This window comes from Tamandua tetradactyla, chromosome 7, assembly GCF_023851605.1.
Source record: "Tamandua tetradactyla isolate mTamTet1 chromosome 7, mTamTet1.pri, whole genome shotgun sequence".
NCBI lineage: Eukaryota > Metazoa > Chordata > Mammalia > Pilosa > Myrmecophagidae > Tamandua > Tamandua tetradactyla.
This window is the reverse complement of record NC_135333.1, coordinates 65,199,247-65,224,520: the sequence shown is the minus strand read 5'-3', so window position 1 is coordinate 65,224,520 and position 25,274 is coordinate 65,199,247. Positions and strand designations below refer to the sequence as shown.

Genomic DNA, 25,274 nt, shown 5'->3' with positions numbered 1-25,274 from the left:
GGATGGCCTGAGAGGGTTCCCAGAGCAGGTCCTGGCAGGTCCTGGCAGGCTCTGGCCTGAGGGTCTTCTGGTCCAGTCGGAAAAATGAGCAGGTGAATCAATGATCACAATCTAACACAAAATTCAGAGTGGGACATTTCCCATTTTGCAGCATCCCCAGCACCTAGACCAGTGCCAGTACAGAGAGGCACTCAATAAAGATTTGCTAATAAATAAGTGACTGTGATGAAACCGTGGAGGCCTGCACTCAGCACAGGAGAAAGGCACCTAGTCCAGCTGGGGAGTGGTCAGGAAAGGCTTTCCCCAGAAAGGGATGCTTAAGTGAAGTTATGAAGAACAAGCAGGAGGTGGCTTTGGACACGAGCAGAAGCAGCAATACAGGCAGAAGTAAGGGGCTGCGAAACAGCTCAGCAAGTTGGGAAACCATAAGTAGCACAGGGGAGAAGAATAGGTTTGTGCCAGCTGCAGGAAACAAAGCTAAAGAGGCTGCGGGCACCAAGCTAAGCACTAGACTCTCATCCTGTGAGGTCAGGGAAGTTGTGAGAACTTTACAGAAGGGCAGTGAAAGGATCATATGTGCAGGGGTGGTGCAGATTAGAAGCAAGGCCCTTGCAGTTTTCCAGGTGGAAAAGAAAGGAAGAAGGTGTGAATTAAAGCAGGACAGAGGGGGGAAGAGGTGGGGAAGGGCAGAAGAGGGAGGACTGGAGTAAAACTTTGGGACATCAAGAATGCAGGGACCTGAGAGGTCAGGGCAGGAGAAATCTGGAATTTCCCATTGGAGAGTCTGGCGAGCGGCAGCACAGGCACTGAGGTAGGGAACCAAGAAGGAGCACTTGAAGAGGTGGGCGGAGGCCCGGGCCGGACATGTGAGCCAGCGCTTAATGCAAGAGTTGAGTCATTCAGCTGAAATTCACATGAAGAACCATGCAAGTCCTGCTGTGGAGTTTAGATTTTATCCTGAAGGCACCAGGAGCCATTAAAGGACTTTAAGCCTAGAAGCAACACAGTGCGGCAGATGTAGAAAGATCACCTCATGAATTGTACAGGATGAAGAGAAGACAGGGCCAGCGAAGAAGTGGCTACAGTAATCCAGGCAAAGCCGTCAAGGGTGTCAGTGCAGATAGAGGGAGAGGACAGATAAGAGACTGCAAAGGGCTTAGAGACTGTTTTGATGTGGCAGATGAGAGAAATCAGTGCTCAGGAATCCAGAGGGGAGGAGAGGCTGCTCTCAGAGGCAAGATAAGCCCCAGGTAGCCAGAAGCCAGAACACAGACAGGGAATCATTTCCTGAGGCTGAAAAGGTGCCTCAGCACAAGAGTGGAAGGTGGTGAGGGACCCCTATGAGGAAGAGGCAGGGACAGAGGGAAAGGGGTTTCCGTGAATGGTCCAGCTGGCGGAACCTTCCTTCCCTCTGCTAGGGCTCTGCTCAGCTGCCAAAACAATGTCCCAGGTCTCTTCCCGGATACCCTGTGCAAGTGAGAGACTCTAGGCTGAAAAACCAGGCTCCCCTCAGATCCCTCTCTTTAAAGGAGAAGATCAGAGCATCCTAAGAGAAGCTATTCCAGGAGCAAGGTGTATAGGGACAGCTTACAAGGGCAGCTTGGTGGGGTGGAGCACAGCAGCTGAGGCAACACAGGGCATAAAGGAGCTCAGCATACATGAAATGTACGTGCTTGGAGCAGGAGTGGGGTGAGCCAATGACTGGGAGGAATCTCCCAAGCACGTGATAGGGAAGCACCCAAGAGGGATGCACAGTCTCCACTGTTGGGAACCTGGGCCCACAGGTGTGCAGACATGCGAGAGAGCCATGCACTGCTGACCCACCTGGCAGAGGCAGAGGAGGCTGGACAGTGTAGGTCTGTTGAGAGAAGGGTTTCACACTGCAGGGAGACGGGAGAGAAGTGTAAAGCCTTGCAGCAGACACAGCCGCAGAGCCTTGGGCAGGGTCCCAGGCCCTCTGGCCTCCTGCTCCCTCCCTCAGGCTTTGTGGCAGGTCTGCAGAGGCAGCCTGTCTGTTTGCCGGAGAATCCCAGACTTTCCTTTCTCCCAAGTCAGCCCAGCAACTGATTCCTAAGCTCTGGCCCTGCCTACACCCTGAAAGACTGGAGTTCTGGCAAATGCCACCCCAGGGTATTCACAACCCAGACCAAAGTCAACTGATGCTTTACAGCAGGAGAGCCCAATCCCTAACTTAAGACTACCCCGAAAGGCTGACCCGTGACTAGGGCTCCTTCCCTCCCAGGGGCCAGGTTGACTCCCATGAGTTTTGGGATTCCAGTTCAGTTCAGGGAGCAGCCAGTCTCACAACCCAGGCCATACTCACTCATGGGACGTTCCGGCTTGGCCTGGCAAAGCTCCTTGCCAAAACTGAGGAGGCAAAAGTGCAGCGTCAGCACAGCCTGTGTGCACAGGGGCCCCTTGGTGTGGGGAGGCTGTGAGCCCGAAACCTCAGGCCCCCAGGGCCAGCAACCCTCCAGCAAGGAAAAGCTTAGGGGTGGTAGAAAGGAAAGTTAATGCTACTATCTAGTGTAATAGGTTAGGACAGCATCCCGAAAATGTGCTGCAAGGAACTCTAGTCTCTGGAAATTCTGTGGTAAAAGGACCCTGAGTTGGTAAACACTGTATACGGTGTCCCTCCCTTAGAGACTCCATGGCCATCAGCTCTTTAGGCTCTTAAAAATCCTGTAGTATAGTAATTCCAGCAGTGTCCCAGACTTACTTATCTACAGAACCATTCCGCGTCCCACCTTTCTAACACTTTGTGCTCTCTGGAACACATTTTGGAAAATGTTGGAGAGGGTCCCTGGAACCAGGGTCTGTCACCGCCCGTTCCCCACATACCAAGGGCAGGGCCGTACGTCGTAAAGACTCAGTCCCCAGAACCATGAAAACCCTGTAAGGACCCAGCCCTGGAAAAGAGGAGTCTTCTGGGCCATTCTGAAAGTGTGGCCCCATGTCCATGGCTGAGAGGCCAGTCCTGAGGCCGAGAGGTTTAAAATCCAGATGAGGATTTGTTCTTCCGAAGCTTGAGCACTTGGGAGGGAGGAGTGGGGAGGGAAACGGAGAGCGGGGGCTCTCAGGGAAGGGCAGGTGCCACACCCAGCCCCAGGCTTCAGCTCCTGTCCCCTGGACTTCAGCTTCCTCATCTGTAAACATGGCCAACTCTGAAGAAACACCCAGCCGGTCAGCTAATGGGGATGGCCTTCTTCCTCTTATAAAACATGTGCTCTGTCACTGCCAAGGCCCCCAGGGGTGGTTTTGCTACTGAGCTGGGATTCAGCCCAGCCTGTCCATCCTCAGCCCCTCCTTGTCCTGACTCTCCTGGCCGGAGAGGACTCCAGTGAGGGAAACTTGGTCTGGCCAATGCCTCCAGAGCTTCAGAAGGGAGGGGAGTGAAAAGGTGAGGGCTGGCTCGGCCTCTGGCCCTGGGCAGCCCCACTTACCCCTGAGACTGCTGGGTAGCCTGGGCCCCGGGCGAGGGCCATTTTACTGTGGAAGGCTGTGGCGGAGATGATCTGGGCGGACGACATGGAAGCCATGCTCTGCAGGGCCTTGTCTTTAGCTGCCTGATCCTGGGGGGGAGACAGCGGAAGGGAGGGCCTGAGCAGTGGTCACTCTGTTGGGCTCGTGATCAGGGACGCTGTCCCACCGCCACCTGGGCCCGGCCCTGGGGGTCCAGCTGTACTCCCCGCAGTGCCGTTAACTTGTTTTGTGACTGAGCAAATCATCTGGTTTCTCTGAACCAGGGTCCTCACCTGACCAAGGGGCATAACACTTGCCTTGTCTATTTTATTAGAGCTTCAAGAGACACTGGATTGTTCTATGAACTAGAACAAATGAGCCACTCTAATGCAAGGTGATAATAATAGGGTGGTATATGAGAATACTATATTTTAGGTGTGATTTTTCTATAAACCGTCAACTTCTCCAATAAAAAAAAGACAAAAAAAAAAAAGAGAGACATCGGAGACCATCTTCCAGATCACCTTTTACTTTACTAACCATGGGGACACCCTGAGAATGGGAGCGTCTGTGTCTTGCTCACCTGTGCACTGGGGCCTCGCTCAGCACCTGGCTGACGGTAGAGGTTAGAGCCCCCCTCCAGTGGAGAGAAGGCCCTCACTCAGATGGACTGTTCGGAGGCAAGGATGGTCTCCTGCGGCCCCGCCAGTGTCAATCCTGGTCTCCCCTGGCATGCTGCACACCCCCCTGGGACTCAACTACTTTCACGTGTCAGCACGTGAGTACCTGGGTCTGCCCTCCACATGCTCAAGACCCCCGAGAATGGGCTCACCCTAAGTGGGCCCAGAACAAGTAAGCACTTAGGAGAGCCATTTATATGACACTGGTGATAATGACAATAGTAGTAATAATGTTTCATACTTGGATAAGCCAGTGGTTCCCATCTTGAGTTTCTCAATCGCAAAATTAATCAAACAGCCTTCTATATTTCAAAAAATCTAATGGGAGCTGTGTCTCTGCTCAAAGTAAGGCCACACGCCCCAACTGGAACAGCAAGTATTATTCAGTATGTGTAGCTTCTTCACTGGGGTTAAACGTTTGGGTTTACCAACTCAGAAGCTTCGATTCAAAATTCTCTAGCTTCCAATGCTATGGCTTTCCCATTTTTTTTTTAATGGGAAAAATAAATCGGCCATTACTTAATAATAATAATTAACTTGGTAGACCCAGCTCTGCCTTAAGTGGTGAAAAAGGTTGAGAATTGGATGAGATCTTTACAGTTTATGAACATTTTTGCATAAATACTCCACGCGGTCCGCCCATCAGCCTTGTGAGGCAGGTATTGTTGTGGCTGTTTCACACAGAGATGGGTGACCTAAATCGTGCTCAAGAGTCAAGGTGGCCCACACAGGGTCTCACCAGAGTATGACAGGCCCTTCCACCATCACGCAGACCTCAGGGAGATTATTTACACTAAAGTGATAAAAGATGGCCCATGGGTTTTCTCATATGTTACTTCCCTTTATCACAGTAGTCCAACAAGGCTGGCAGGACAAGGAGGACCCCCATTTTAAAGATGAAGAAACTGAGGCTTAGAGAATTTAAGCAGGTGCTGATAATGGAAGTGGTCAGCCCCATGAGCTTGGTCCAGACTGGCAACTCCACTTAACTTTGGGGCTCCTGGTGCACCCGAGAGGGCGAGGGAGATCACTCTGGGTGGTGGGGTCACCCTCAAATCAGACAAACAGCGTAGCTGGTGAGGTCTATCCCTGATTCCTTGTCCGGGCCCCTCCACACTATTCTTTTTGGGGTCAAACTTGGGCCTTGCTCCCAGAGGCTGGCTCAGATCACCAAAGCAGGAGCTGAGAAAGCATAAGGTGTGACTCTCCCCTGGGACACTCGTAATTTCCAGGAGGGAAAAGCCAGGCCCGCCTAGACTTGCCCCCCACCCAGTCCTCTCCCTCCAGGGAGACACGAATGCATTTGAGGCCAGAGAGCCTTGTGTTCCTTCCTGGACAGTCCATCTAAGCAAGCAGTCTGTGCTCGGGAAACCCTTCTCAGCAGGGCAGGGCACGAATCAGGAGTAGGTGGAAGGACATTATGGAGAGTGCCGCCAGCGGCCAGTGTTCAGGGCTCGGGAGTCACTGGGTGTTGGTGCTGAAGGGGACCTCAGATACCACCTTGTTTAACCCTATCATTTTACAGATGAGGAAACTGGAGCACAAGGAGGCTCGGTGACTCACCCAAGCTCCACAGCCACATGGTAGAGCCAGGCAGGGTATCTGCCTGCTTTGGACCAGAGGACTTAACTACTGAGGATACCAGACCCTTCTGAGAGCCTCAGGCCTTCTCCCCAGGAAAATGCCTATTATTTAAGGGGTCCCTGGCTTCCTGACACCATCCAGTGACACCCTGAAGGCTGTGCTAGGGCTCCAAGTTAGAACATTCGACAAGGATAGGAGCATTCTCTCTGGGAATTAAAAACTCCCCTCTCAACAGAAACTGGTAGGCCTGTTCTCTGGACTGGCCACCTGCTGAGGAAGACCAGAGAAGGGAATCCAGGGCTGGGCAGCACACATGTACCAGCCTGACAGGGAGGGACCAACAGCTGCCGCCCAGCCAGCTGTCCTGGGCATGAAGGAGTGAGGAGCCATCACAGCTGTGGGGGCGGGGGACAGCTGGGCCATGAGCAGGAGGAGTGGACCCAGTGGGCCACGGGGTGTGGCTCCAAAGGCAGAGGGCTCCTAGGTCCCACCTGCTTGCCCTGAGCCTCTAGCATCGCATCAGACACAACCTTGGAGACCATCCAGCTCAGTGGATTTTAAACCCCTGAGCAGGGGTCCAAGGGGCTGGATGGCAGCAAGGAGACCCTAGCCTTTTCTTTGACTACCTATCTTTAACCAAAGTGGCTTCTCTATTAGCACATATGGGGTAATATTTTGTGTATTTGGGGAGGGGGGATGGGGTGTTTCTACTGCTTTAAAAAGTGTAAACTAATGGTCTAATTCAATGCCCCACTGTTAGGTCTTCCTAGCAAGAGCTGCCCAGGCCTGCTGTAACACCTCTCTGCTGGGACCGCACTCCCTCCTGGTGTTCACAAAAGGGCCCCCAGGTCCCAGGTCCCAGGTCCCAGGAAGGCTGACTCCATGGGGAGAGGCTGGCCTTCCACCAGGTGGAGTCACCCTTCAGCAGAGGATACCACAAGGCGGGGCTGGTCCAGGGAACAGAAGGTATTCTGCCAGCAACCCGAATACCATCAAACCCCACCCACAGGAGGTCTCCCCCCCACTGCAGCCCGGCAGGCTTGGATGGACGGTGGGAAGTGAGGCCCCAGGAGGTCAGCAGAGAATGGGACCTGGAAGTGATCACCAGCCCTCTAGCAGGGACCTCTAAACTGCAGCCCCACAGCCTGGGGGAAATTGCGGGAGGCTGGCAGGCTGCGCCCAGGACGCTGTGGGGCCTTGTGCTCACACCCATGACCCCGAGGTCAAGTGCAGCTATCTGTGCAAACAGGAGGGCGCAGACCTGTAGAACCCAGTGGTCCCGAGAAACCCATGACTTTCACACAAGTATCAGCCCCTAAACCCAAATGCAAAAAGGGATTTTTTGGCTGGAAAAAGAGCTCCAACTGGCCCCACCTCTGTCTCAGGTCTCTCTGGCCCACCGTTTAATCTGCCTTACCTTTAACTTGGCCTGGATCTCGCGGGCTTTGCGACGAGCCAGCACCTGGATGTGGCTGGAGACCTGTGGCAGAGGAGAGAGGCTCTTGTCCCTGCCTGTGAAACTGCTGGGGCCCCCACCCCCACCCCTGCTCCCTCGGCCCTTCACAGCCCTCAACCCCATCTGTGGACTTAGTAACTGACGGACTGACTGAATGAATGAGTGAATGAATGTGTCATTCAGGCCCCTAGTCCTGCCTTATTCAGTTATTTCAGAGTTTGGAAATATCTTAAAAGTGTTCAGTCAAGGTTTTACTCTCCGTTCTTCCGGTGTCCTGAAGAAGGGGGTTGGGGGGCTGACTCCCCAGTAAGGTGGGGGTTTTCTCCTAAGTGATGGCTGCAGGGGCCCCAGGAAATGACCATCTGTGACAGTCCAAACAGAGCTAATCCTCCCTAGGCTGGCCCACCTTGGTGCTGGCTGGTGTTGGGGAACCTGGCCCCAGGCCCACCTGTCCCCCCCAGGGCCCACCTGCTTCCTGGTGCGGGTCTTTCCTGTCCGGAGCTTGATGTAGCGAGCAATCAGCTCGTTCCGACCTGCAGAGACACCAACAGCCTCTCAGTGGGGAGGAGAGGATAGACGGCTGGGGGCAGGGAAGTGGGGACGGCCTTCTGCCCACCTGGAGTGCATACTTGGGGTGAGGATTGTGTGGCTTTCCTCCTACCTCTCTTGTATCGCAGGGGTCTCCTAGTAGGAAGAAGCAGCTGAAGCCTCATGGGGGGAAATGGCAATATGACAGCCAGGAAGTTAAAGGGCCATGGCCCTCTGGCCAGCTCACAGCTCAGGAAGCCCTCTCCAAGCCTCCTTGGACCCCCCACATGGTTCCTCAACCCTTGCTGGCTGCTACCACCCCTCCATCCCCACAGCAACTCGGCAGCCCCTCCTGCTCCCACCTTCTCCTGAAGGGCTTCTGCAGGCTCTTCCCCTTTGAAATTCCACAATTCTATCACCACTGCTACACCACATCCCACGGTAAGTGCACAGGACTTTACAAGACCCTTTCCTGTCTGTGGGCAGTAGGGGACATGGAGGAGGGGAGTGCTGAGACACTAGGTGTTCCCAGGGTGGAGGATTAGGAAACACAGTCAGACCAAATTTCTAGACCCATAGGTCTGACTCAGACCAGTCATCAGGCAAAACTGAGGGCTTGCCGCATGCCCTGCCTTCTAGAGGCTCAGGCTATGTGTGAAAGCTCTTGGAAACCGGAAAGAGCCATCCACGTCTTTACTACTGTAAATGAGATTGTGAAAAGATGAGACACGTGTGCCTAGAAAGGCTCCAGTGCATGCTGCAGTCAAGGAACATGCAAAGCGGCCAGAGGATGGACGAGGGGTCAGTTCAGGCTGGTCAGGTGAGCCTTCACCTGCACCTCTGCGTGGGATCAGCCCAGGGAGGAAGTCATTGGGTGGGGAGGGGAGGAGGCTGTGGGAGCTGGCATCCCTTGCTCCACTTCTGGGTCAGAGGGCACAGTTGCCAGCCTACCCTTTCTCGCTGGGCCTGGAGGGCTTCTGGCTGGCTGAGAGCGGAAGTTGCTAATGTAGGGAGAGGTGAGATGAGTAGATTGCCCGCCACCTGGGTTGTAACCAGAGCGCACAGGCCAGGACAAATTGGCCCCCCAACTGACCTTTTCCCACTGCCAAGGCTGAATTAGGCGGCCACCCTTAGGAGGTCTGTCTGCCAGCCCGTCTGTATCAGAGGAAGGAAGGAGGTAAAAATTGGACTGGGGATATTGCCTGTGGGCAGATCTGCACCTAAACAGCAAGTCTAACAAGAGGTCTCTTCTCAAAGCTTTCCAGGGAGAAGTATCTTATAGGCTCCTTTGGTAGTCTGACAAATGTTCACCTGTCCTACCTTATGTCTAATTAGAGGCAACCATGAGGCAGTTATGCAATGTATATCTTCACTGGCAAACATCTAATCATCACTGGGCTACTGAAAAAGGGAAACCACCCTCTAGACCAACTGCACAGCCTTTTCTTCTTAAACCTAGTTTTTAACAGTTTTCCTCCAGATTTTTCTAACCAAATCTTTAAGTTTAGAAAACAAACCTTAACTTTGCCTCAATGAGAACTCAGTTTCCTTTTCACTAAAATGAGCAGGTGCTAGGCCCAAGTAGGCTGGCTCAGAGACTGCTCTAGGGGCAAGGAAGAGAATGAAGCGGAAGAGAAGGCTCCGGAGGGCAGGGAGGTCAAGGATTGTACCAATGGGTCCAGGCGTTGACAATGAGTGGGAGGGTCTTATGGGTTGGGTGAGAAGGCAGGAGGGATGGGGAAGGTAGGGGACACTGAACTGCATGCAGGAAGCCACATGTCCCCCATCTATCTGTCTTTCCCTGTTAGTCCTCAACACCTCAAAGCAGGTGACCCCACAGCCATTCATGTCTACATCTCCAACAGCTGGTCGTATTCCTCAAATGAATGAATGAGTCTGTCAGCAAACTCCGATGGGTCTGCCTTCAAAATAAATCCAGAATCCAACCACATCTCACCCCTGCACTCCCATTGCCCCAACCACCATCCTTTCTTGCCTGGATCACAAAAATAGCCTTCTCCATGAACCCCCTGATTCCACCCAGGCCCTCTCCATCTCTTCTCTTTTCATTAAAATAAAAAGTCAGACTCTGATTTTCTGCTCAAAAACCTTCCAAAAACTTTACATCTCCCTCATTAAAAGTGTCTAGTCTAGTCAGATTAATCTTGAAACTCAGAGGGGCCAGCCTCTGTAAGATTATCATTTAATTTCATTCCCCTATTCTTTAGTGTAGATAACTCTTCTCAACATGAAAAAGTCAGAGCAGGCATTGCCTAAAGATCCGTATAGATTGGGAGAAGGATTAAAGGAGAAGGAGGAGGTATAAAAGAGAAAATAGGATTTAAAAAACAAGTATGGCTGCTGAATCACTATATTAAATTTCCTGCTAGTCTCTGGTATTCAGGAGCAGCTAGAAGGAAAAATCTGAGATGGTGGAATAGTAGCCCATGACAAACTCTGGAATCTGTTCTGTAACTACTTGTTGAAGTGTGCTCTGAAAATTATTGCTTTTTTCTTTCCTTGCTTTGTATATATGTCATATTTTACAATAAAAAAAGTTTTTTTTAAAAAAAACTGCCTAATCCTTACAATGGTATGGAAGCCCCTACCATATCCACCTGCCCTTCTCCCATCTCTGTCACCCCACACCTCACTGCACTCTACCATCCCAGCCTCCTTGTTGTTCCCTGGCCATTCCAACCAACGCAGTCCCTTGAACAGATCACAGGGTTCACTCCCTTGCCTCCTGCACATCTTGGCTCAGATACCATCGTATGAGTGAGGTCTTCCCTGACCACCCGTGGAAAGTGGAAACTGCCCCCACTGACTGTGGTACCACCTACTGCCTTTACTTTTCTCCAGAGCACCTTCCAATGTACCATATCTTCCAATAGAGTACTAACATTCTAATTATTTATTTCATGTACTATTTATCCTCCCCACTGGAAGGAAAGCTCATGAGAACAGGGGTTTTTAACTGCCTGGATGTAGTAGGTTCTCAATAAATAATTGTTAAATGATTCTATAAAACAAATAAATGAGTGAATAAGATATTGATCAGAAGATGTCCCACTGTGTTTTAAGCTTCTAAGAGAAAAGTGTGAATTAACGAAATGCAAACAGCCTTTTACTTCTGAGCAGCCCTCCATAGTTTTTTATTTTGAGGTAAATTCACATAATATAAAATAAACCATTTTAAAGCATACAATTCAGTGGCATTTAGTTCATATACAGTATTTGTGCAACCACCACTGCTATCTAGTCCCAAAACATTTTCATAACCCCAAAAGGAAATCTTGTACCCATTAAGCAGTTACTCCCCATTCTCTCCTCCCCCAGCCCCTGGCAACCACTCATCTGCTTTTTGTCTCTATGGATTTGCCTATTCTGGACATTTCATATAAACGGAGTCACACAATAGTGGTCTTTTCTATCTGATTTCTTTCACTTAGTATGCAGTCTTCAAGGTTTATCCATGTTGCAATATACATATATCAGAACCTCATTCCTTTACTTTTTAAACTAATCTATTGACTTCATTCAAAAATTACATTCCAAAAATACTATTCCACTATATGGATACACCACATTTTGTTTATCCATTAACCTGTCAATGGACTTTCAGGTTGTTTCCATCCTTTGTCAATTGCGAATAATGCTGCTATGAACATTCATGTACAAGTATTTGAGGTTTTGAAGCTTGAATACCTGTTCTCATTCTTTGGGGTACATACCTAGGAGTGGAATTGCAGGAGTCTTACATAATTTTCAAAGTGTTTTCTTATTCTGGTCTCATTTGAGCCTCTCTATACATGTCGGATCCAGCTTTTTGTGGGGCTTAAAGCTTCTAAAAACTGGGAGGCCCTCTTTGAGAAAAAAGAACAAGAAATACAAATGCAAAATTAGGTTCAAAACTTTTGGGGGTGATGGACTGATTCACTATCTTGATGGTAGTGATGGCTTCATGGGTTATATATATATATATATGTCAAAATTCATCAAATTGTCTACTTTAAATATGTGCAGTTTATTGTATGTGAAATATACCTCAATGAAACTGTTTAAAACAGGTTCTTAGAAGGGGCCCATGCAAGTAAGGGGTCTTAAATCTTATGCCTCATAAATGTCACAGTAAACCCACCCCATTCCCACATCAAGGCAGGTAATTTAACCTATTTGTAGATGAGGAAACTGAGGCCAGAATCCCTAACCCCATCTCCCACTTAGTTTGTCCCCTAGCTGAGCCCTCGCATCCGAAACCAGGCCTGGCGCAGAGTACACTCAGTTAATGGGAGCTCTTCTCATAGCCAGAGACAGGCCTCTGACTCCTCATCCAGGGTTGTGTTTTCTGCAGGTGGGGAGGTTCCTGCACTGGCCGAGACCCTCACTCCAGAACCCGGATGCCCAGTCTGATGTGCAAGCCATTCCAGGTGACAGAGACAGAGCCCCTGCCCAGGTCCACTGCCTCTGCATTCAGGGCCTCTGCTACTGGACAGGCCATCAACCCGAGTGAGAGGCAGCAGTAGGGGTAGGATAGGAGCCAACCCAAAGGGTCTACGGCTGACTTTGTAATTTTTCAAGTTGTACTTTCTTCCTCCCTGGCTGGCTTGTCCCTCCAGCTGGTTCTGCTTGACTGTGGCTGATGCCAGCAGCTGAGAACTGCCCCTGTGTGGGAGTAAAGGGCTCGGTTTCCATGGGTGTGCCGAGCTAGGGGGGCAGAACAGCCTCCTTCCTGCCACCAGGGTCCTCCAGAGGTCAGCCTGGCCATTCCACTGCCTCCGGGCCAGCTGGCCTCTCATCCAGGCTTTGGACCCACACGGGGGGACTGCTCTACTTTCTTCTGCTCCTGTATTAATAACCATAATGAAAATTTAGTGAGTACTTCCATGTGCCATATACTGCCCATTTTTATCTGTATCCACTCATTCAATCCTCACAACAGCTCACTACCGTCATCTCCAATCTACAGCTGCGGAAACAGAGGCCTGGGAGGCCCTTCAGTCAAAGTTTCATGACAGAGGAACTACAAACCAGTTACTCATTGCATGATCTCAGGTCACTCACCTAACTACTCAGAGCTCAGTGTCCTTATCTAACAACCACACCTAGTAAGCCATCCTCAGTACTAAATGGTGTAAGGTCAGTGAAGTATGTGCTACACGGCAGACCCAGACCACAGACCAACAAGTGGTTGAGGCTCAAATCCTTGCAATATGGTTCCAGAGCCTAACCCTTAGCTACTGGGGCCATCTCTCCTAGAGGATGAGCCTAGACGAGGTGACTCCAGATGGTCCCGTCTAGCCAAAGGAAGAGAAGCTGAGTCCCACAGATAAGAAGTGGTTTCTGCAAAGTCACACAGCTTGTTAGTGTCCCAGACACAACTAGACAACATGTTTCCTCAGGCTATACTCACTGCTTCACGACCACCACACAAGGGTGGCTTTCCTCAGGGATGTCCTCCCCTACTGGGCTGCAAGCTGCCTCCATGACTGGCCATTTTGCTTTTTCCCTCTGGATCCATCCCTGATTCTCTGGGTCTCTGCATGAAACAAGTCCTTGGTGATGTCTGACAGCTCTCACCCTGACCTAGGTCCTGGAGGGAGGGCCGACTCTTTGGACCCAAGAGTCTGTCCATCTGCTTCTGCTCCTGGCCAGTGTTACCCAGAGTGAATGCACCTGGGAAGCTGTGCAGACCAGGAGGACCCCAGAGTCAGGGACAGGAAGAGAGGGGAGCAGGGCATGCGGGCCCAGAGGCAGAGCACTAAAACCAAAAGAAAGGTCAGCAAAGAGTAAGGAATGGCAATAAGGAACCTATAGAATATCCAGGTGAGTTGATAGGGAGAAAAAGAGCTGTATTCCCTGTCCCAGCTCTGCGACTAGCTGCATAAGCCCAGACAAGGGGCTTGTCCCTTTGGTGTCTGAGATCGTAGGGTTGGGGAGCAGGAGATGGGGGCCTACAAGTTCTACATAACCTCGATACAGATTGGCCAGGCAGCTGGACATCACCACAAGGCAGCTGGTCTCAGCCAAACCCAGAAAGCACCTCTGTGAGGCTGGAAGGACACAACTCCCAGACTCTGGGCCCTTTTGCCAGGGGACCCATGTCACACAGGGCCCGTTGGCTCGTACCTGTGGTCCCACCTCACCGGGGCGAGGACTGCTAATGGGGAAAGCAGAGCTGGACAGCAAGGACACTCTGCCACTAACTGGGGGACAGGCTGAGAGTGGGGCACTCCTGTCCAGGCTCCCAACCATGTTCTCCCAGTCCTACCCCCAGGATCACACACACCCCACCAGGTGCCCGGCCCTTTCCACAGTCACACTTTACACTAGAACTGTGATCCCACCTGCAAACTCCTGTGTGCAGGCCATTTCTACATCTCACCTCTACTCAGCTGAGTCCCCTCTCTCTCCGCACTAGCCCTCCCTTCAAAGTCTCATGACAGAGGAACTACAAACCAGTTACTCACTGCATGATCTCAGGTCACTTAACCTAACTACTCAGAGCTCAGTTTCCTTATCTAACAACCACGCCTAGTAAGCCATCCTCAGTATTAAATGGTGTAAGGTCAGTGAAGCACATGTCACACGGCAGGTCAGTAAAGTCAACTACCATCATTGATATTGTTCATTGTAATAATTGTATTGCAACTGTAATATTGTTAATAAGTCTTGCTATAACAAATGTCACTAGACGTCAAAACTGCAAATGGCTGAGCTGCCACGGCCATGAGTCTCCTCTGCCCCCACCCCCCAAGAGAAGAGGGTACAGACCACTGGATCACTCTGGCCAGAGACCTCTCGCTGCGCTTCAATGAACTCTGTGTTTCCCTCTTGCATATCAAGGCCAGGGAAGGAGTCTGATAGGCTTCTACAGCCCTACCCCAAACCTAGATAGCCCTGGACCCTCTCTCCAAGGATCAGCTGAAGTATATATATATATGTATATATATATACCTGGGGCTGGAGAAGAGTCTAATTGCTGAGAAGAAAACTTGAGACTCCTCTACCTAGCTCCAGCTCTGCCTCCTTCAAGAAAACTTCCAAGACAACCTGGCCCCCTGCTTTTCTGGCTGTCTACTAACATACATGTCTGCTTGGATGTTAGCCAACTTTGCAGAGATGTTTATCCTGCTTCCTTGTTAGACCGTGAAGTCCTAGAGCCCGGGCCTGGCTTACGGCAGGTGGGCTATGGATTAGCAAAGACTGCTAACAGGAATGCGGAGCCCAGGACTCAGGTGCTCAGTAACACCAAGTAGAAAACAAGGAAAGGAGAAGCAGAGAGACAGACAGAAAAGAAGAGGCAGAAAGATTCTGGAAATCCAAGATCAACTTCCAGAAAGAGTGAGAAGCAGCCCAGGAGAGTGGCAGGCACGACAAGCAGAAGGGATGCCTACAAAGAGGAAGCTTCATAAAGCAGCCACAGAACCTTCTGCAAGCAGGAGGGAGAAACAAAGGGCAGCCCAGAGCCAGGGCTGAGCTGTGAGGATAGGGAAAGGAAAAGTATGAGGGCAGATGGTAGAGCGAAGCTCCTCTTTCCTTCTTTCCCTTTCACCAGCCCACAGGGGCCACAGGAGGTCAGCGACCAGTATGGCAATGCACAATGCCAAGGCCAGGGTCACGGAGTGACAGGGCAAAAATGCAAGTAGCTGTGGGCAGGAGAGGGCGAGTGGCCCCGGGCCAGGAGTCAGCTGGGAGAGGTAGGGGTGCTCAAGGGGAGGGCCCGAGCCAACAGCGTGGGAGACCCAGCTCAGAAATAACAGGTGCTAATCTGCCATGATGCTGTACATGTCATCTGCATGTCTGCCTGGCCCTGGGCAGAGTGTCCTGCTCCTGGTGTGCAGTGGCCTGGGCTGGGAACAGGCTTAATCCTCCTCAAAAAGCCAAGGCCAGGGTGCATGGGTGATTCAGTGGTAGAATGCTCGCCTTTCAAGTAGGACACCCGAGTTCGATTCCTGGACCATGCACCCAAGAAGTTAGCTCCTCTCCCTGCCTGAGGCTGGGTTCCTGCTCTCCGGCTCTTAGGGATGCCAGAAGCCAAGACGGAACAAAGAGGATGGGACGAGCGGATCCCCTGAGGGAAGATGAGAAGACAGAAGAGGAGCCAGAATGAGATTAGGTCTGAGTCAGCACCCCCCCCCCCACTCCACCCCGTGGCCCCATTGCACACACTGGGGCTGAGCTCAGAGCTATATATACTTTCCAGCTGGACTGGTCAGCTCTGCAGAGAGCCCTTCCATCAACTGCCTGCATGGCTCTGCCTTGGCTTGAACACCCATGACTGGTAAGAAGAGATGGGGTTAAGCCAGCATTGGATCCCAGCAGGATCTATACTCATGGAGGACAGGTGCTGTGGAGGCTGGGGGAGTCAGCAGACACTAGAGTGCAACCTCCCACCAGGCTCCTGCCCAGACCCTGACCCACCTGGAGTGGGGCAGGGAGGAGGAAAGAAGCTGGCAGGCTGGCTTCTCAGAGCTCACCAAGGCTATGGGGGCAGGGGGGGAGGGAGGCTGAAGAACTGGGTTCTAGTTCCCACTCTCCCATTGACTAGCTAAGACTCTCCTAGGAAAAAATCTTGACTTCTCTGCACTTCCATTTCTGCCTCAGCAAAATGAAGATTAAAATTCCTCCCTCACCTCCAAAGAAATAATTGATGTCAAAGACCTCTGGGAGCCCCAGAGTCCTGTCAAATATAATTAGGAGGCTCCTGGCCTCTGCCTGTCTCCTCTCCTCCTGTGTGGTCTCCCACCTCCTCCCCTCCCTGTCTCTAGGACCGGGGAAGGAAACCACTACGGGACACCACATGGCTGAGCCCAAAACAGTTTGCCAATCACTGCTTCCACCTGCTTGCCCTGCTCAGGCTCCCCTCCTGCCACATAGAACTCCAACCCAAAGACTGCCAATCTTGCCAAGAGCCCACAGCCCTGAACCTCCCTGGGCATGGCTCTGCCATGACCCTCTGTATGGGTCCTATCTGTAGATAAGTCTCCTAACCCCAATTTCTTCAAGTGGGGGAAAGTGAGGATAGAAAACAAAGGATCCCAAGTCCCTGGTCCACGGGCACTCAAAGAAACAGCTGCTGAGCTACCACGTTCTGCACCCCCATGGGGCCTTCCTAGAGACCTGCAGCACCCTCAGGGCTCTCCCTTTGCTGAACACCTCTTGCACACTTAAAAGTGTGCAGTATCCCGTGTAAAGGATCTCTTAACCATAATGGCAGATCTCCCCTGCCCTTTCTCACACCCGTACTCAAGCTCACGGGCAACACCTACCCCATTCCCCAACGCAGTGGAGAGAGCCTCAGTGCCCAGAGGATAGGCTTTCTCATCAGCGGAATGAAGAGGAGCTATGTAAAGCACCTGTACCACACCTGGCACCCAACATGTACCCCCCCAGATACCAGCCACCTCCTCCAGGAAGCTTCCCAAGGACTGAAAGTAAGAAGCAATCATCAGAGCAGGAAGGAGGAAGTAGTGAGTGCAGTGGAGGGATGGATACCCGCAGAAAGAAGAGACCCTCTTGACACCCAGCAAAGCCACAAGAGGTGGGGCCGGGAAAGAGAGATGAGCAGTTGTACCTGGCAATGAGCAGAATATGGGTCCAGCTGGAAAGGACCTTCTGCCTCAACCAGTAAAAGAAAGGGAAGTAAACATTTTGGCCACGTAGGGATGGTGATAAGTAAAGGATGAATGGAGGAACTGTGGGAAGTTTACCACTTCCCAGGGCCAGTAACAAACTAGATTTGAGTTTGGGCAGCCAGCCCCCAGGGACCCTTCACATAGCAATGCCAAGGTGCCCTTTAAATAGCTGGCATATCTGAGATTCTACAAAGGTTCTGTGCACTGTGATAACTATCCAGAAACCTACAACCTCCAGGTAGTCCTGAAACTCAGAGGGCCCAGCCTCTCCAGAACATCAACTAATTCCATCCCCTATCTCCTATTATGGACAGCCCTTTCCAACATGAAAAAGTCAGAATGGGCATAGCCCAAAGACCCCTAAACACTGGAAGAAAGAGCGAAGGAGAAGGAGGAGTTATAACAGAAAAGATGGGATTTAACAAATGAGCATGACTGCTGAATCATTACATTGGTATTTCATTTAGTCTCCAGAAAAATGTGAAATTGTGGAACCGTAACCCATACCAAACTCTGAAATCTGTTCTACAACTAATTGTTGCAGTGTGCTTTGAAGTTTATTGCTCTTTTGTATATATGTCATTTTTCACAATTGGGAAAAAAAAAAAAAACTGGCAAAGTAACTGTGCCAGAAGGGTGGTGGGAAGGGGGACACTTAAACAGAAACCCCGATGGGCTGCTGGCCTGGAGCCACCTTTTTGGGAGCTGCAGACTCTAGGCAGTGGCAGAGCTTCTTTCAGGCCTCTTGGCCACTGCCCCAAAACAAATGTCTCAAGCTGGGGGTCCTGGGGGATTTTCCAAAAGGACTGTCCAGCCTTCAAAGTTGGTTTTTGTGTTTTGCTTTGCAAGAAGCATGGCCCCAAGCAGAATGCTTGGCTCCACGTGACAGCTAGACAGAAAGTATTTCTGTATTTTCTGGATTCACAGCCCCTCGCAAAAAACAAGGCTTTTTCTGACCACCCCCAGCTGAGGGTGACCTCTCCTGAGGGAATGGTGCAAAGCACTCAGTTGGACTCTCTCCAGGGATATGCTCCGCAGTCTGCCTTGGACTACAGCCATGTGTACCCATCTTTTTTACCCTGGGAGAATTCCAACGCAGGGACTGGACCTGATCTACCCAAAGCCGGTAAGCAGGAGCCTCAGCGGATGTTGGTGGTGTGAACAAGCGAATAAATGAATGAGTCCAGTGACGCGGCCTTCCGGCCCTTCACAGCCAAGGTTGGAAGCTGAGTGATGCTCAGGAATTTGCCCAGGGGGTGCTTGCAGGATGTTGCCTGTCTGCTCTGGGGGAGTGCTCTCTCTACCTTACCCAGAGCTTCCTTTTCCCAAGTTTTCCACGAACAGTTTTGCACCCCTCCGTGCCCTGCTCTGCCCCCCGACTCAAAGGTGTGTCCACCTTGTAGAGGCCCCAAGATCATGTCTCCTCACTGCTTAGAGAGAACCCTGAGGTCACTGTGCTCAGGCCCTCATATGCAGGGCTTGAGCTCAGGGGCCCACTGCCTGGCCCGACAGGCTTCTTACCGTACATCTTGCCCTCGTCCGACAGGATGATTTTCCGCCGGCCACAGGGTGGGTAGATGGCCAGGGCCTCCTGGAAGCTCTGCTCGATGTCTGGGCTCCACACACCCTCCGCATCATTGTCGATGGGCTTGTCCAATGCCTGACTGCCCCCCGAGACGTTGCTCCCCTCTGGGGAGTTGGGAGAGCTCCACTCGTTGGAGGTAATGGTGCCGGCCTTGCCCTCCAAGGCTCCGCTTGGAGGAGCACCCGCTGGACCTGTGGGGACAGAAACCATGGCACTGGTCAGAAGGGGGGGCACCATATGGGCCATGGGGCAAGGTGTTCCCCAAGGGTGGGCCAGAGTACCCAAACTGCCTGCTCCTCCCAACCTGCCCACCCACAGTGCAGGGGTATGGAGGGAAAGGCCAGGGATTCTAGGAGACCAAGAGCGAACCACGGGTCTGGAAGGAGTCCAGGGGCCTGGACTCTCAAGCAGGTCGTTTCCCCTCCTGAGGCCTCAGCCTCCCCAATGTCACAAAGGCAGAGTAACCTGCTCTGATCTTGGCTCTAAGGATCCACATTTCCCAACAGGGAGACAAGGACCAAATGCCAGGTGATGTCCTGGCATTAAATCAGTGCTGGGTTAAAAGGATGCAAAATAAAATGCTGGCCAGCATTCCCCTTATTCCATCCCCAGCTCACTCTTAATAATTTTTTTCTGAATTTTATCATAGTAAAATATATAACATAAAATTTGCCATTTTAACCATTTTTAAGTATACAATTCAGTAGCATTAATTATATTCACCATGTTGTGCAACCATCACCCATTTCCAAAACTTTTCCATTACCCCAAAGAGAATCTCTGTACTCATTATGCAACAACTCAACAATGCTCTCCCTGTCAGCCCCTCGTAACTTCTCACCTACTTTCTGTCTTTTTGTAAAGGGAAGTTTTTAGCCCTGCTTGGCAGATTCTCACAGGTTGAGTTGACAGGGTGAGTTGTTGGTACTACCATAACCCTGCCCTGCCACTAGCAGGGGACAAACACAGAGACCTCTCTGGGAATCAAACTGTCCAAGCTGTAAATTTCTTGACACAACTCACAAGACTCTGGGAAGGAGCAGCACATACTAGTAGTCACAAGGCAGTTTTCTGGATGAGGCATACCACTTATCTCCCCAGCCCTCCCATCTCCCAGCCACTGTGCACATGTGCAAAGGAGGGCAGCCTCTCCCCATCACACACATCACCCCTTCTCCTCCTGCATGAGCACAGTGGTCCAAACCCAGGCTCAGGAGTCTAAATCCCTGAGTTCCCATCCATTTCCTTCCAGGACCCTCCCAGATCATACCCTCCCAGACGGTATTTGTCTCTCCCTCCCCCACCTCTACGTACCTCAAACTCCCACCTCCCTCCCGGCTATCCTCTCTGTACCCTTTCAAGTAAGCTTTCATGAAGGGTTTTCTGAGGAGTCTCTTAATCTGCAAGAAACTAGCTTAACCTCCACCAGGAATTCTGGTCTTGATTCTACCAAGAAATTTGAAACATTTTCTGTACCTTCTGTATATATGTATTTTATTAATTTATTTTGCATGGGCAGGCACTTTCTGTACCTTCTGAAACAAACTTCTCAAAAGAGTTGCCAACTTTAATTTCTGGCAATATGTTAGAAAAAATTATTTTAAGACTCTCTCACTTCATAAAAGAAACTTAGAAATGACAGATCAACGATAACAAATACATTTTTAAATGCAGAGTTGACTTCAAAAGAAAGTAAAGAAAATTCCTAGAGGCCCAAAATGAGAGAGCTCTAAACACTAAGCAAATGAGTTGATGCTACAGTAGTCCTAGGAGAAAACAGACAAAGTTGACCTCAGCAACAAGGGACTGGGTTTTAATGGCCATTCAGAGATGAGACCTTAAACCTGAGAGATACAGAGAGGACTGAACTGGGAACTATATCTAAATCCTCAGAGAAAGATGGAACAGTGACAAACCATGACAAGGAAGGTGGTCTGGGCCTAAGCTCTAGATATAAAAAATAATAATATTTCCTATTTATTTGCAACCAAAGGCCTGCCCTTAAGTGGACTTGAGGAGATTTGAATTTTATATTATCCAGGAACTACCAGCCAATCCATGAAAAGAAACAGAGATCTCAGGCTGAAAGGACATAATCTCACCCCAGATTACCAAGGATCCCTGAAGATACAGCCTTGCTAAAGAGGATCTTATAATACAAAAACATATGAGGAAACATCCACCATAATCAAGATTCAATGGGATGATATCCCTAAAGCTACAGATATAACTGAACTATCAGATAAAAACTATTATAAAATTATGTTTAAGATTATTATTGATTTCAAGAAGGAAATGTAAACATGAGAAAAAACAAGACACTATTAAAAAAAAACATTGCAGACTGGAAAAAAAAAACAAATAAAACACTTAGAAATGAAAGTTCAGTCACTGAAGTTAAAGTTTCAATGGCTGTCTCTCTCCAGCTAACACAACAAGTAAACTCACCGCCCTTCCCCTCTCTACGTGGGACATGACTCCCAGGGGTGTGGACCTTCCTGGCAACATGGGACAGAAATCCTAGAATGAGCTGGGACTCAGCATCAAGGGATTGAGAAAACCTTCTCGACCAAAAGGGGAAAGAGCTAAAAGAGACAAAATAAAGTGTCAATGGCTGAGAGATTCCAGAGTCATGAGGTTATCCTGGAGGTTATTCTTATGCATTAAACAGATATCACCTGGTTAGTCAAGATGTAATGGAAAGGCTGGAGGGAACTCTCTGAAAATGTAGCGCTGTGTTCCAGTAGCCATGTTACTTGAAGACGACTGTATAATGATATAGCTTTCACAATGTGACAGTGTGATTGTGAACACCTTGTGTCTGATGCTCCTTTTATCTACCATATCGACAAATAAAACATATGTAATAAAAATAAATAATAGGGAGAACAAATGTTAAAGTAAATTTGGTAGACTGAAATGCTAGTGATCAATGAAAGGGAGGGGTAAGGGGTATCGTATGTACGAATTTTGTTCTGTTTTCTTTTTATTTCTTTTTTTGAATTGATGCAAATGTTCTAAGAAATGATCATGATGATGAATATGCAACTATGTGATGATATTGTAAATTACTGATTATATATGTAGAACGGAATGATCATATGTTAAGAATGTTTGTGTTTGTTATATTTTTAAAAAATTAAAAAAGCAATTAAAAAAAAGAAAAGAAAAAAAATTCAATGGCTGGAATTAACAGCAAAATTGATACAGCTAGAGAAAGAAAACACCAAAAAAATGCACTTTAAAAAGTATAAAAGGGGAATGAAAGTCTCCCTGACAACATGGGACATGACTCTTTGGGATAAGCCTGGCCCTGGAACCATAGGATCAACAGTGCTTTCCTGATCAAAAGGGGAAAGAAAATTAGGTAAAGTTTCTGTGGGTGAGATTCCAAACAGAGTTGAGAGGTTATCCTGGAGATTATTCTTATGCATTACATAGATATCCCTTTTTAGTTTATGATATATTGGAATGGCTGGAGGGAAGTATCTGAAACTTTTGAGCTGTGTTCCAGAAGCTTTGATTCTTGAAGATGATTGTATAAAGATATAACTTTTACAATGTGACTGTGTGATTGTGAAAACCTTGTGTCTGAGGCTCCTTTTATCCGGGGTATTGACAGATGAGTAAAAAAATATATATATATAAAATAAATAAACAATAGGGGGATAAGGGGTAGATTGAAATACTAGTGGTCAATGAGAGCGAGGAGTAAGGGGTGTGAATGTATGAGTTTATTCTTTTTATTTCTTTTTTTGGAGTGAAGCAAATGTTCTAAAAATTGATCGTGGTGATGAATACACAGCTACGTGATAAAATTGTGAGCCATTGATTGTAAACCATGCATGTGTGCAAAGAAGTGTCAATAAACATATTTTTTTTAAAAGGGGGGTGAGAAATGTAACAAAATAAGGTATCAGTGGCTAAAAGAGTTCAAATAGAGTTGAGAGGCTATTCTGGAGGTGACTCTTATATGAGTTTCAGCTAGATATTGCTAATCACCACGGTCTGCCAAACCTCAACTAAAACCATTCCTGTTAACCCTAAAGAATATCTAGGGCTCTGAGACTTTACAAAAGTTTCACACACTAAGGTCACTTTCCAGAAAACTACAACTTCCAGGTGGTTCCTAGGTCAGATAAGTCCTGAACCCCAGAGAGGCTGCTCTCTAAGAACATCCACTAGTTCCATCCCTCTATCCTATGTTATCAACACCCCTTTCCAACATGAAAAAGTTAGAATGGGCATATCTCAAATGCCGCTAAAGACTGGAAGGAGGATCAAAGGAGAAGGAGGAGCTTTAACAAAGAAGACAGGATTTAACGAATGAGTATGACTGCTGAATCATTATACTAATATTTCTTTTAGTCTCCAGTGTCATGGAGCAGCTAGAAGGAAAACCTAAAATTGTGCAATTGTAACCCATACCAAACTCTGAAATCTATTCTATAACTAACTACTTGCTACAATGTACTCTGAAATCTGTTGCTTTTTTGTATATATTTCACAATAAAAAAAGTTTTAAAAAATATAAATAAAATAAAATAAATCAAAATGAAAAGAAGGCAAGAGACACAAGCAGGTAAAAGTAAGAGTTAAATCTAGATGGAGGGAAGCAGGACAAGATGGCAGTGTCAGGAGGTATGGGATTTAGTCCATTCTCTAGGGCAGCTAGTAAATAGCAAGGAACTGTCTGGAACAACTCCCGTGACCAGATATACACCATACGTCAGTCTGGAATGAGTGGAAGGGCTGAGATTACAGTGCAAAACTGCAGGTCTCTCAAGCAGTAGAAGTTGGCACCCTTCCCCTACTGGCATGGCAGGCTGTTTTGGAGTCATTTCCCCATGGGAAAAAGTGGTCTCTACTAGAAGCAAGGGAATATAACTCACCCAAGCTCTAATTGTAGAATTAATTAACAAATTTGGACTGCTGAATACAAGCTCTGAGCACAGATAAACCTGGAGCAAGTAGGAAAGGAAACAGGAGATCTCTCCTTAGCAGAAAGGAGGTGGGGAAAAAGGTAAAACAAAACAAAAGATTTTTGGAGTCTGCTGAACTCAGAATACTGGAAAAGGGCTGTGCTCTAAGAAAAGGGGCACACAGAGTCAGGTACCAACCCTGGCTCTTGACTGATAAACTCAGGGGGCTGGGGTCCAGCTATTGGATTCCTGCCCCACCACCACCACCTTTTCATTTTTTACTTTTTAGCTGTAAATTATTAAGCTGCAGGCATTCTAGGGTATCAGGTCTGCCCCAGGCAAGGGCAGAATTAAGGAATGTCTGAGAGATAAAGTAACTTAGTGAGGTGAAGTACATAATTCCCTAAAGGGCATATCTTACCCAAGACAAGGCGGGGGTGGGGGTGGGAAGGGCCCAGCACAAGTGGTGGCTCTCATTTAAAGAATTCAGACCCCAGGGAATGGAAAACAGTTTAGAACAGAAACAGTTTAGACCTGCCTTCTACCTCAGCCTCTGTTCCAACCATGCCCCTGAAAGGGGACAGGGTCTACTGAGAATTAAAGGCACCATACTTTACACTGGTGGGGTGCTGTGAGTTGACAAGCACCATTTGCTGGACAGGACAGGAAAAGCAGAGTCTAAAGGCCTCTAAGGCTATGAAGTCAGGTCTCATGTTCAGAAACTCTGTGTGTCTGTTTGTCTGAACATCTTTTAAACTCTCACTCATTTTTAGGACAGTGTTTGCAAAGTTCCCTTGAGGAACTGGGGGAAAATGTGGAAATATTAAACTTCCCCACATAGGGAATTTCTGATATTCTCACAAGCATTAGGAACTACCAGTTTAAAAAGCCAAGCCCTCAATCTTGGGGTTTGCTGTTATAAAACTATTCCTGTAAAGGAGAAATTAGGCCTACTTATAATTATGCATAAGATTCACTCCCAAAGAACCTCTTTTATTGCTCAGATGTGCCCTCTATCAGCCAATTCAGCAAATAAGCTCACTGCCCTTCCCTCTAAGTGGGATGTGACACCAAAGGGTGTAAATCTCCCTGGCAACACGGGACAGGACTCCCAAGGATGAGTCTGGCCCTGGCATCATGGGATTGAGAAAGCCTTCTTGACCAAAAGAGGGAAAAGAAATGAAACAATAAAATTTCAGTGGCACAGAGACTTCAAATAGAGTTGAAGGATCAATCTGGACATTATTCTTATGTATTATATAGATATACATTTTTAGTTTTTTAAAAACAGCTAGAAGGAAATACCCTAAACTGATGAACTGCATGCAATCCAATAGCCTTTTTAAAAAATACAATTTTATTAAGATAAATTGTATATTCACATACCATATAATCATTCAAAGTGTACAATCAGTGGTT

The 25,274-nt window shown here is 48.7% G+C and overlaps 2 protein-coding genes and 1 long non-coding RNA gene across 3 annotated transcripts in view; 1 reads left to right on the top strand and 2 right to left on the bottom strand.

The window, feature by feature from the left end:
• The window catches only part of TEAD4 (TEA domain transcription factor 4), a 48,241-nt gene extending 29,264 nt beyond the window's left edge, over positions 1 to 18,977 (bottom strand). Inside the window, exons 1-6 of the mRNA XM_077169697.1 lie at positions 18,870 to 18,977; positions 7,651 to 7,715; positions 7,144 to 7,206; positions 3,444 to 3,572; positions 2,324 to 2,367; positions 1,825 to 1,880 (exon numbers count right to left, since the gene is read on the bottom strand). Of these exons, the coding sequence (XP_077025812.1) occupies positions 1,825 to 1,880; positions 2,324 to 2,367; positions 3,444 to 3,572; positions 7,144 to 7,206; positions 7,651 to 7,715; positions 18,870 to 18,876 (364 nt within the window). The 5' untranslated portion in view covers positions 18,877 to 18,977. The remainder of the gene's footprint in view (positions 1 to 1,824; positions 1,881 to 2,323; positions 2,368 to 3,443; positions 3,573 to 7,143; positions 7,207 to 7,650; positions 7,716 to 18,869) is intronic.
• On the top strand, positions 267 to 6,025 carry LOC143691355 (uncharacterized). The gene is made up of 3 exons (XR_013179477.1): positions 267 to 387; positions 3,898 to 4,240; positions 5,668 to 6,025. It is a non-coding gene; the product is annotated as an uncharacterized LOC143691355 (long non-coding RNA).
• A 5-nt stretch (positions 18,978 to 18,982) lies between the features above and the next one.
• The window catches only part of LOC143690474 (uncharacterized), a 28,474-nt gene continuing 22,182 nt past the window's right edge, over positions 18,983 to 25,274 (bottom strand). Inside the window, exon 4 of the mRNA XM_077168203.1 lies at positions 18,983 to 19,124. Within this exon, the coding sequence (XP_077024318.1) occupies positions 18,983 to 19,124 (142 nt within the window). The remainder of the gene's footprint in view (positions 19,125 to 25,274) is intronic.